Here is a 13,744-nt window from a genome sequence, read left to right as displayed (position 1 = left end):
ATATTGCCAATATCCTGGCAGATCGATTTAGTGCCAACCTCACCCCTCTTACCCCTTAAAGGGCCCATCTCAATACCAAAAGATTTCCAAATTCCAGTGATCACGGCCACACAGGTGAAAACTGCACTCTCCAAAACTAAGAATACAGCATCCATGGGACCAGATGACATCCCAGGCTGTGTACTACATGAACTACAAAATGAACTGGCACCTCACCTAAGTGTCATGTTTAATCATAGCCTCGCCTCAGGCTTCATGCCCACTGAGTGGCACACAGCTACAGTTATACCACACCACAAGGTGGGGATACAACTTGGATCCCGGGAACTACCGTCTTATCAGTCTGACGAGCCTGATCTGCAAGGGCATGGAATGCATTATCATGGAACTGATAAACAAAGACATTGGCAACCTTCAAACTCTGGACCCCTCCCAGTTTGGGTTCGGAAAGGGCCGATCTTGTCTCCTGAACCTGATTGATTTCTTCGAATCAGTCTCCAGAGCTGTGGATGAGGGTAAGGCGGTCCACACAGCCTATCTGGACCTCGCCAAGGCCTTTGACACAATCCCCCACTCTGGAATTAAAGATAAACTTACTAAGCTGGGCATAAATCCCTACGTCACTCGATGGGTTGCCAACTGGCTTACTGACAGAGCCCACACTGTAAAAGTAGCAGACTCCAAATCCAGCTCCAGACAAGTGGAGTACCTCAGGGTTCAGTCCTGGGACCATTCTTGTTTGGCATCTACTTCTCTGAAGTACAGGCCAACACTAAGGGACTCTGGCTAACAAAGCCATTATTGAATCCCCAAATGATGTGGATATTCTACAAAAGGGCCTTACAGAAACAGATGCTTGGTGCCAGAACCATGGGCTCAAGCTTAATGCCAAGAAATGTATAGTTATCCCCTTTGGGAAAAACCATGTACCCATGAATTACCACATAGGTGTCAGTACACTAAAAACCGAAAGTTTGATGAGAGACTTAGGGACACAGGTGGACAGTGGTCTCAACTTCAATAACCACATCACCACAACAGTCTGGAAATCCTTCTATGTGGCACACCTCATCATCAAGGGTTTTCATCCAGAAAAAAGGAGGTCATTGTCCCACTGTACTCATCCCTCATTAGACCCATTATAGAGTACAACGCCTCGTTTGGTATGTACCTCACAAGACATCTGCAACAGCTGGAAAGGCCGCAGAAATACCTTACAAAAAGAATCACAGGCCTAAAGTAGATGCCCTATGCCGACCGCGTAAAAAAGCTCCAGCTATACTCTGTGGCATATCTTCTACTCAGAGGCGATCTCTGCTTAACATACAAGGCCATGTCAAACCCTGAGCTGTTGGACATGCTCCACTTAAAGAAATCCCAATCCCTCAGAGCCACACGCTCCAGGGATCTAAGCCTTGTCATCACAATGAACAAAACATGCTGGAGGGATAGGTTCCTGACCCAGAGACTCCCCATACTCTGGAATAGACTGCCCATACATGTCAAGCAGAGCACCTCCTTGGCCCTCATCAAAAGGAACCTTGACGACTGGATGGGAGATACAAAATTCACCCTGGGGATCACATCAGTTGCCCTGCTAGACAGGGGTACAGCGAAGTAAATATTGTGGGAAGAAATATCAAGGGAATTGTTATGGCTAGGCTTGTATAGGCCCTTGGGCCGATAGCCTAGTACCAACCTATGAACCATAGGTACCCAGTACAGGGGTTCACAGATATTCACTGTTAAAGTTTGGCATGCTGCACTATATTCTCTTTCCACTGGTAGCACACAAGTCCTAATCACTATTTGATTTAAGTGCATCCTTTGAAGTTCAGAGCAAACTGAAGTCAGAATGGCTTTTTGAAATTTATAGACTGCACCATCTGCAAAACAGTCAGTTGAAAACAAATGTATAAATACATGTTCACTTCAGGGTAAAAAATGTAAAAGCTATCAAAAAAATATTCTTCTGCTATGACTTCACATCTAAAAAAATATGCATTCCTGCACAAAAGTTATCTTTGTATACACTGCCACATAACAGTGACATCAAAAACTGATTTTTTTGCTAATAAAATTCAAGCTGCAACTGCTTCTGTGCCCTTGAGGGTAGGAGGCCAATCTAAGGGCATTTTACAGACAGTTATGCCAACAATGTTCTCAGAAAATATTGTGAAAAAATGTCGAATAATTTGGGGTGTAGAAGGATTTATATACAAACAGCAAAGATAGCCAAAGCAGTAATTTTGGGACAGTCCTTTGATAAATGGTCAGTAATAAAGGGGGCAAATAATGATATGAAACTATGGTATACTAGAATATACAAGAGAGGAATAACATAATGCTATAGGGCTGATTTGTGCAAGAGAGAACTAAGTTCTAACTACTTTCTTAAACATATAGTTCATGTAGTGATGCAACGAAAATAATCTCATTTGAATTTACAATTCAATGTCACATTATTACTGCAAAATGAAATACTGTACAGTTTCTATTCTCATTATACTAATAAAGGATTAAATTGAAAAAGGCAGTGAAAATACACTGGACCATCACAGTGACTGTGACTGATTCATGATCTAGACTCTGTGCATGTTCTCCATACTATGACCTTGGTGGCCTTTAGCCTCTGAGGGATATGGCTTATCTTGGCCTAGGAAGAGGATGCTCCAAGATAAATAGCAAGCAATACAAACTGAATAAAACTATGTCACAGTGTATAAAATACAGTGAAAACAATGGAATAACTAGCTTCCAAGAAGAACTTTTCTTTATAATCTAAAGATAATGTGGTGACATACAACTCCCACATATAACTGCAATTTCATACTTACTGGTTGGACAAGCACATTGTTTTTACCATACAGTAGACGTGAACGTGAGTTCTGGTGCAAAGATTCAACATATTCTCGTGCTGAAGCTGCAAACTTGTCCTCAGACATACTTCCACTTGAGTGGCGCTTCCTAATCTGTAGACAAAAATTTATTATGTTAGTAATGTCACTCTGAAGTCAGACTAACGTGCCTGAATGCAATGCACATGGCATAAGACGCACAATAGAAATAAAGTCTGACATTTATTATCTCACAGAAACAAATGAATGCAATAGCAATATACATTTTGAATACCACAATGAATGCAGAGAAGATTTTTTTGCTTTTATTAATATAAAATAGCTGTGTAAGGTTTTTCTTCAGATCTTTAGGATTATTTAGAAACTATAATCATACTTACTTTTTTTGTGAAAATGACATTTCTGCAGTTTAATTCTTGCAACTCAAATGTGAATCACAACAAATAATTATATGTCCAGCACACATCTTGGAGACTAGTACAGATCAGCAGATTTTTGGCTTTTGTTTCACATACAGCGACAAGCGTAAATCAAGTTAATCTAATCATTCATTCCTTTTTATACTCAAGTAAGGAAACTGGCCTAAAACATCCTTTTCAGACATGACTAAAAGACAGGACAAAAGTGCATGCATATAACATAAGAGAATAAACAACAGAATAAATGGACAGGCATGATTCACCAAAATGAGCCCCTACATACACAAGTCAAACAGATACCTTGGCTGTTGACAGAGGGACAAAAGCAATGGCTACAGCCCAGATGACGAGACTGACTAGCAGTTCTGGTGCTTGATGAGACAGGCAGAGAGGATGGCTGTAACCATCCTTGGGGAATGGTGATTATCACCAAGCTCCTGCACTTCAGCCCGTCATGATGTGAGAAGTGGTATATGGGGAGCATGCATGCATGGACTAAGGGGCGCAGGTGGCAAATGGCAATGCTGTGATGCAAGTGCTCACATCACTGCCAGGGGCAGGGTTAGGCCACAAAAAAATGTAGAAAAAGATCTCACTGATAGGATGGCTGCCTGAATGCACCACTTGGACAGTGCATGTCTGACTGAGGGGAGTCTTGATGGTTAATAGGTACAAGGGCAACAAAGTTAAACAGACCAATTAAGTAAATCATTAAGTTAACATACAACTTCCACTATTTAGGCAAAGACCATCTAATGCCCACAAGGATAGGACTTCTCCTAATAGGCAATACATGTATGCGTGCTCAGATCTTTAAGGCAGCTCTCTCCAGCATGTGCTATCAGAGATCAACTTCCTGACAACCTCATCTCAGCTCAGTAGTAGCATCACATTGTCAGGTAAGGTGGGTACATCTAACCCAATGCTTTCACAGTAATATCCTCATAGAATAAGATTAAGCTGCATCCAAAGGGCAAAGAACACTAAACAATGATATTGAACTATTAACATAAGGTATCTGTAGGTCATTGGGCACCTGAAGAAATTTAATGTGGATTCTAGCAACAGGAATATGGAGTAAGAGTAATAAGTATCCACTGCAGGGAATCTTCTCAAAGAACATCTGATATGGTTATAGTAACCACATATCTATTAACTCTTACCTTAGGGACCTTCTGCAGAATCCCAAACATTACAGCAAAAATAAAAACATCCCCCAGTGTGGTATGAGTTGGAGAGGTCATGAAATGAGGCCTGCTGCAGCACTGAAGTGCCAAAGGAAAATGGATTCCAGGATGGTGATCCAGACAGTAGTGCTTGATAAAGATATGTACCAACAACCAAGTGGTTGGAACTCAACTGCCAACAATGGACTCTTATCTGCAAAATGTTTTTGGACAGCATGGGGCAAAGATAATAAGACTAACCCTTGGCTTTCTTCTGAACTTACTTAACAAGTACAAAATCAATGAGGACAGTAAGATGGCCAGATGGCACAGACGTAGGATGCCAGTCTGCAGTGCTGGTACCCTAGGATCAGCTAGCAACCTCGGAAGATAGTGGGTTAGCTTGGGGGGTGATGTTCGAGTGGCTGAGATGCCTGCTTACCCATCTCAAGTAGAAAGAGTACGGATTATCATGGCTGTATCACTCTGGTGTAGACAAGCAGGAGTGCAGTCACAGATAGGTAATAAGGGGGTGCATTCACCACACATTAGTGTACTTCTATCCATGGGGATTGTTGGAGCACAAAAAAGCCCAGTGGCAACATGGATGCTGCTAAACAAGATGCGTCTCTTCCCACTCCACCCTGGATAATGATGATGATAATGGTGATGGAGAGTGTGTATCTTCCAGATCTTGCCCCAGGCTAGCAGCCTCAAAGCAGGGGGTATAAGGCTTTCAGTCACAACAAAGATTGAGAAAAAGCACTAGGAGGCAGCTGGTGGTTAAGCTGCCATAAGTCACCCAAAAAAAATCAATGTGAGGAGTGGAAATTTTATAAAAGAAGTTTAAATAAGGGCATTCCCTTTACCCTACTGCAGAAACAAGAATCAGAGAAGAATCACATTCTCCCTTTTGGAAAACAGGCCAATGTCTGGGATGTTCCACACCTGTAACACATACAGAACATGCATCTTTCTGATTTTTACCTTCATAAAATGACTGCAGCTTTGATTCAAAGAATACAGCAGTAAATTTGTATCCCCCAGAGATATGAACCCATGTATACAAGATGTCAGGACTGATGCCCCACGACCAGGTCTTCAGTACTTCCTGGTATGGGGGGGGGGGGTATGAATGAACTTCCTTGCTTACTCATGCCACAAATTGAACACTATAGTCTGTCTGACCTTAAAAAGGGTTGTGGTTTTAACTTCTTCTCAAGAGCTTGCAAAACCAAATAAATCACATTCAGCTTCAAAACATTTTTGTGAAGGCCCCATTCTTAGTGTCTCACCTTCTCTGCACTAGTAAGAAGTCCCAGAATGGGCTTTTCAATGAATTAACAAAGCACCTGCCATTAAGTGATGTGAGGGGCTTGGCAGGAAAAAAAAGAAAGCCACTACAAAAATTGGTAGGAACAGTTCAACCAACACACCAAACGATAAAGAAGACTGCAGGAAATGCAAAAGCAAGCACAAAAATTCCACCAGAGAAAATTGTCCAAAACCACTGGAATAAATCACAACGCACTGCTAGAATATTCTTTTATTTGCACATATAGGATTTCGTCCCGTAACCAATGGAATTTCATCAGATAAAATAGTTTCAAACTACATTTTAAAAACCCTAATGAACCAATGAGATTACATCAATTATACACACCTTTTTCCTATAAACAATAAAAACCTTCACATAAACATATATTCAAGCACATACACATCTATCCTTTATCCAATCACCAATAAATCCTACTGGCCAATGGACATATAAATATCAAAACATTAACCAATCGTTTACATTCTTAAAAAACATTATACATTCGTAATTATAACCATGTATACAATGTCATTTTATTAACAAATACAAACATTTCAATGATTTTTGATATATTTGATATATTGGAATAAAAATATCAGGACATCAGCTCTGCCGTATTTAACCAAACTGTAAAACATATAAAGAAATTATCTTTATGGCACTGAGTTGTTCTAACCAATAAGATCTTATAAAACTGGCTTATATCCAATCGTAAGGCTCTTTGGCACAAAACTGTACAAATAAGATATTAAAATTAAGCTGTTCAGCATTGCCGAAAAATTAATACTCCTATTGGATCACATTCAACAAATAAAAAGCCTATTCGTCTCAAACCGCCAATCGCAACATATTATTCATTTATATACATAAATTACTAAAAGTCGACTGATCGGCATTGCTGAGAATTTAGTACTCCCACTGGATCATATTCCACCAATAAAAAGTCATTCAGGTCAAACCACTAATCACAACCTAACATTCACAACTTTGCTGTGAACAAAATCTGAAACTATTATAAATTCAAAATCAAAGAACTCCCAAAAACCCATTTACATGTTCATCCTATTATTTAAATATAAAACTATATTGCAAATATATCACATCAGCAAGGCAGTGTGCAAAAAACACATTATTCATATACAATTCCTACTCAACCAACAGTTTATAAAACCAAACTAACAAACCAATACTATCTCGGGGGTGTAACACTGTCTGCATAGTCACCCCTCTTTAGCATTTCGGTGGCCATTGGCTACAGAATTGGCGAATCACACAAACGCATGCACAATATTAACCAATCATTTGCATAATCAGAACCCTACATTAAATATATTACTTAGATATAACTCCATTAATTCATTTAAAACTATAAAAACCATATATTATTCAATTCACAAAAGACCAAAACAAAATTGAACCTATTCGTTATCTCGGTGATAATATTGCCGTATAACAAAACTAGTACATCAATACAAACAATTAAATAATTGACTCGCAATTGACTAATAACAAAACAAATATCCTTCCATCTACCAATAATGTTCACAAGTGAATAACCACACCCATCTACGACAACTTACTCTCAATGTCACATTCACCGAAACACAACACAAATATTCCAATACTCACATATATAATCATAAAATTGATAATACTACTAAATAACCAAACAATAAATAAACACGTTATATATTAAACTGTTGGTTGTTATCTGGAGATTGCCTTCAGTTTCAATAAGGAAGCAATCAAGGCTGCCTCATTTAAGCCAGGCCAAAAAAGCGCAGAAAGCCTCAATTGCCAAAATAACTCTGCTTTTTTGAGTAATAATTGCCAGGCACCTGCTCTGTTTGATTCAACCACACTCTGCAACACAATAAATTTAAAATTATCATCACAATTCCCCGAATAAGTCTGTAAAGGGCATTGGTGTTTTTTTACATTAATGTCTGATAGATGTTTGCCATTTTTTTTTTTAACTTCCGTTCAGTCTTACCCACGTAAAAAACATGGGCAAGATGAACATAAGACACAACAGACAACTCGCTTGCTATTACAGCATGGTTTACCACTAATAAGAATAGTATAATCACTAATCATGATCTGATTTGTTAGGAGAATACATTTGCAATAAACACAGTTGCCATATTTTGTCATAAATCCTTTGTTAATCTTTCCTTTGGGGTGTTCAAAAATATTCTTCAAACTAAGTCCCCTTTTGAAGACAATAATAGGTTTATTGCCCAATCGGTTTCTAAAAATGGAATCATTCATAAGAACATCCCAATTTTTCATAAACATATGTCTAGTGGCACTACTATCATTACTAAAACAGGTAATGAAGGCATTAGTATACACATCCTTACTCTGCTCAATATTATTACCCATAACTTCTAAAGAATTACTGGGTAAATCTATTTAATGTAAGTCTGATCCAGTCCTATCTATTAGCCTTACATTAGACAGACCTATATTTAGCAGGGGTTCAAAATGCCCTTTCAGTCTTTTTTCTTTTACTTCTGTTATTAATTTCAGAGTAAAGGTCTCAGGATATCCTCTATTCAAGAACATGTCCTTTGACAGGTCACATTCCTCAAGAAAGTCTGACCAGTCTGTAACCATATGGGCCACCCGTACTAATTGTCCTTTAACAAACAGCTCTTTTTTGAAACATGGGATGATTACTTTGAAAATGAAGAAATGAGTTGGAATACGTTGGCTTACGATAGATTTTAGCCAAAAATGTATGATTAATATCACCCTTCTTTAACAAAACGTCCAAATATGCTACCTGTACATCATCTATTATGTGTGTAAATTGTAGGAGGCTATTAGTGCCATTAATATAGGAAATAAAGGGTCCAATTTCAGTATTCTCACCAGCCCAAAGTATAAAAATATCGTCCTATCTTAAATATAAATCACATTTAGAAAAATAAGAATTCAAAAAGTATTTATATTCCCAAATTATCATAACGATATTAGCGTAAAGCCCGCCACAGGCAGAACCCATGGCAATGCCATCTTGTTGAAGATATAAATCCTTCACAAACAATATAAAATTAGACTTCAAGACCAGATCTAATAATAATTCATATGTATTAATAGAACTATGTGGCACCCCTTTCATGTCAAGAAATTCCCTAAACCATTCTTCTCCAGTGGAATGTGGGATACATGTGTACAAATCCTTAATATCAATTGTAAAAAAAATCCAATTACTTCTATAAGAAAGCTTATTAAGCCTTCTAAGAAAATCCCATGAATCAATACAGACAAATGGTTCACTGTAAACAATATTCTTAAGTTCTGCATCTAACATTTTTGCTATTGGTTGAGTGATAAATCCTCTAGCGTCCACAATGGGACATATAGGTGGTTGATGTACATCCTTATGCAACTTTGGAAGCCCAAAAATAGTAGGTGTAATGGGAAAATCAACATTCAAATAGTTGTATTGATGAATATCAATGGTATCCTCCAAAAATAAGTCATAAATATGACTTTGAATTCGACCATATATCATATTCCATTCATTAACTGAACTTTGTTTATATGTATTAGAATTCAACAAATGCTTCATTTTTGTTACATAATCACATCTATTAATACCAACTAGACCCACCCACCCTTATCTGGCTTGATGAACCTTACTTGAGGATTATTTTGCAAGAAGTCCAATACTGCACATTCATCTACCCTAAGATTATTATTGACATATTTGTTCTTCCTAGTGTAAATACCTTTAATATCCAACTCGCACATGTTTTGGAACAAGGTTAAAGTGGGATGCAGCGGGGGATTATAGATACTAGCCACTCTAGGGTTACTGACATATACATTATTCAAAAAAACTGAACGTAAATTTAACTTATGAACATACAACCTTAAGTCCATTAAAGTCTGCACATAATTCATGCATTTGGAGGGGACAAATGCCCATCCTTTAGAAAAAAGGTTGCACATATCTGTGGAAATTTCAAGAGAAGAAAAATTGTAAACTTTAAAGTCTCCTTGAGCATTTGTGGAAATTTGTAATGCTGGCAGTCTAAATTCTTCACTCATAAGTTCAGAAACTGTTAGGATTCAGTTCCTCCCCTTCCAGTTCTGAGGACCCCTTCCTTCCAGTTCTGAGGACCCCTTCCTCTCTGATTCCTCCATGTTCCTCTGTTCGAACGTCCACCTCTCACTGGATATACCTGCTGATGATTCTGATTTTTCAGATGTTCTGAGCGTCGTGGACCAGCCATCTGTTGATCTCCTAAAAAGTCATCAGTATTTTCTAATTCATTATTATGCCAGTCATTATTATTTTCATTCATATTATATCCACAGGAGGTATCTTTAGATTTATTAGACCAAACCTGTGAACCGGGGGGGGGGGGCTGTTTAGGCAGCATTTTTATTGCAAGCTTCCATATCTCTGGACAATTTTTTTCATTTTCCTTCACTTTATTACATTCATCTGTTCCTCGACAGACTTCAGGATACGTGTATATTCATATTGATTGTTGGAAAAATTAAGATCTTGTGTAACAGAATTATTTAACACCAAAATCTCCTTAGTAAGCATCTCAATGGTAGAATTATTGAACTTTATAACTAAGTCCATGTACTCAAAACCATGTTTGTCAAACAATTGAAACAGTTCTTTATGAAACGGAAAGTTCTCTGCCAAACCCGTAGGGTAACGCCATAACCGCAATTTGTTTTTTGATACACTCTCTAAAGTAGTTTGAATCCATCTGTAATTTCTTAATCTTCAAAAGACAATGGTCAAAATCAGATAGTTTGTCACAAACATTTTGGTTGATGGTATTGGGTTCATTGCTAAATGTAGTTGCACCCTTTAAAAAATCTTTAAAATTAATAGTTTGATGATGACTAGATTGACTAGCACACACGGTTCCTGTTTTCCTACGCAAATCAGGTTCTGCATCAGGTATTTGCGACAGCTGATTACCTGACTGAGTGCTGGTGCCATTATTGACTTCCGAAGAGGAACCAGGAATATTGTAGGTATAAAGCTGAGACAGATGTGAAGCTTGAGTTGATTGTTGAAATACTGATAACTATTCCAATTTGTCCATTCTTTGATTAAGCTGCTGTATTAATGTTGTCAATTCACCCAACAAATTTTCCAAGGGTGATTGTGTCCCTGGAGGAGAAGAATCCATGCTGGCAAGCAGAACAACCAACACACCAAACGATAAAAAACACTGCAGTAAATCCAAAACCAAGCACGAAAATTCCGTCAGAGAAAATCATCCAAAACCACTGGAATAAATCACAACGCACTGCTAGAATATCCTTTTATTCGCACATATAGGATTTCATCCCATGACACGGAACTTCATCAGATAAAATTATTTCAAACAAACTACATTTTTTAAAACCCTAATGAACCAATGAGATTACATCAATTATACACACCTTTTTCCTATAACCAATAAAAACCTTCACATAAACATATATTCAAGCCCATACACATCTATCCTTTATCCAGTCACCAATAAATCCTACCGGCCAATGGGCATATAAATATAAAAAAATTAACCAATTGTTTACATTCTTAAAAAACATTATACATTCTTAATTATAACCATCATGTATACAATGCCATTTTATTAACAAATACAAACATTTCAATGATTTTTGATATATTTCATATATTGGAATAAAAATATCAGGATATCAACTCTGCCGTATTTAACCAAACTGTAAAACATATAAAGAAATTATCTTTACGGCACTGAGTTGTTGTAACCAATAAGATCTTATAAAACTGGCTTATATCCAATTGTAAGACTCTTCGGCACAAAACTGTACACATAAGGTATTAAAATGAAGCTGTTCGGCATTGCCAAAAAGTCAATACTCCCACTGGATCACATTCAACAAATAAAAAGCCTATTCGACTCAAACCGCCAATCACAACATATTATTCATTTATATACATAAATTACTAAAAGTCGACTGATCGGCATTGCCGAGAATTTAGTACCCCCATTGGGTCATATTCCATCAATAAAGAGGCCTATTCAGCTCAGGCCACCAATCACAACATAATATTCACAAACTTACTGTTGACTCGACTGACTGGCATTGCCTAAAAATTGATACTCCCATTGGATCATATTCCACCAATAAAAAGTCATATTCAGGTCAAACCACTAATCACAACCTAACATTCACAACTTTGCTGTGAACAAAATCCAAAACTATTATAAATTAAAAATCAAAGAACTCCCAAAAACCCATTTACATGTTCATCCTATTATTTAAATATAAAACTATATTGCGAATACATCACATCAGCAAGGCACAGTGCAAAAAACACATTATTCATATATAATTCCTACTCAACCAATAGTTTGTAAAACCAAACTAACAAACCAATACTATCTCGGGGGCGTAACACTGTCTGTACAGTCACCCCTCTTTAGCATTTCAGTGGCCATTGTCTACAGAATTAGAGAATCACACAAAAGCATGCACGATATTAACCAATAATCTGCATAATCAAAACCCTACATTAAGTATATTATTTAGACATAACTCCTCCATTAATGCATTTAAAACTATAAAAAACATATATTATTCAATTCACAAAAGACCAAAAAATTTAACCTATTCGTTATCTTAGTGATAATATTGCCGTAAAACAAAACTAGTCTATCAATACAAAGTAAATTGGCTCGCAATTGACTAACAAATATCCTTCCATCTACCAATAATGTTTACAAGTGAATAACCACACCCATCTACGACAACTTATTCTCAATGTCAAATTCACCGAAACACAACATAAATATTCCATTACTCTCATATATAATCATAAAATTGATAATACTACATGACCAAACAATAAATAAACATGTCATATTAAACTGTTGGTTGTTATTTGGAGATTGCCTTCAGTTTCAATAAGGAAGCAATCGAGGCTGCCTCATTTAAGTCTGGCCAAAAAAGTGCAGAAAGCCTCAACTGCCAAAATAACTCTGCTTTTTCGAGTAAAAAGTGCCAGGCACCTCCTCTGTCTGATTCAACCACACTCTGCCACACCATAAATGTAAACTTATGATCACAATTCTCCGAAATATGCCTGTAAAAGGCATTTATGTTTTTTTTAGCATGAATGCCTGACAGATGTTCGCCAGTTCTGTTTTTTAACTTCCGTTCAGTCTTGCCCACGTGAAAACATGGGCAAGATGAACATAAGGCACAACAGAAATAAAACTCTGATGGAAACAGAAGACCCATGAAAAAATTGGGGTTCATTGGCAGTTCAAAGCCACTGGATCACCCTCGTACAGAGATGAGTCAGGGGAACCACAAATTCCTACAGCTGACATTTATACTAAGAGCCACAGAAGAGTGCAAGCTTACACCCATGCTTGTGACCTCCCTCAGAATACCATTGCCATAACTTCCTGAGTACTCTTATCAGGTAGGAAGGAGCATAGGCGAGAGTCTAGTTCTGCCTTGGTGAGGACAATCATATGCATGGAGAACAGACTACACTTATCCCACTTTATGGTGATACCTAGGGACTGAAGCCCAAGAAAAGTTTCTGCCAGGGAATCCCTTTAAGATACCAACCACTGCCCATTATCCAAGTATAAAAACATTACAAGGTGCTTCTGCAAAGCCTTCATCACCAACACCATAGGCAAATCCTTGGGGAAAGTTCTGGGAGCAGAACATAAGCCAAATAACATCACCCTTGTACTGAAGGAGACATTTTCCCACACAAAAGACAAAATTGCATAGTTTCCTAATACTGGTGTGCCTGTAAGAGTTCATAAAGGAAGACAAAGGGATGTAGGAGGTGACAGTTGCTACTTTTGAATAATATCTTGAAAATTTGTAAAGAAAGGGGTCACGAAAAGGAGAACAGAGCTGTCACCCATTGCAGAGGTTCCTTTGGAATAAGATCTTAAGGTACATTTGGTAGCTTAACTTTTAGGGTGAGCTAAAATACAA

The 13,744-nt window shown here is 37.5% G+C and overlaps 1 protein-coding gene across 2 annotated transcripts in view; it reads right to left on the bottom strand.

Annotated features, from left to right (window-relative positions):
• The window catches only part of SGSM2 (small G protein signaling modulator 2), a 1,814,022-nt gene that overhangs the window by 588,924 nt on the left and 1,211,354 nt on the right, over nucleotides 1–13,744 (bottom strand). For both annotated transcript variants that reach the window (XM_044054411.1, XM_044054410.1), the window contains exon 7: nucleotides 2,838–2,972. In XM_044054411.1, the coding sequence (XP_043910346.1) occupies nucleotides 2,838–2,972 (135 nt within the window). The remainder of the gene's footprint in view (nucleotides 1–2,837; nucleotides 2,973–13,744) is intronic.

This window comes from Protopterus annectens, chromosome 13.part0 (genome assembly GCF_019279795.1).
Source record: "Protopterus annectens isolate FY-2018-M chromosome 13.part0, PAN1.0, whole genome shotgun sequence".
In the NCBI taxonomy this organism is placed as follows: Eukaryota; Metazoa; Chordata; order Ceratodontiformes; family Protopteridae; genus Protopterus; species Protopterus annectens.
Note: the sequence above shows the minus strand (reverse complement) of the source record. Positions and strands in the feature narration are given on the sequence as shown.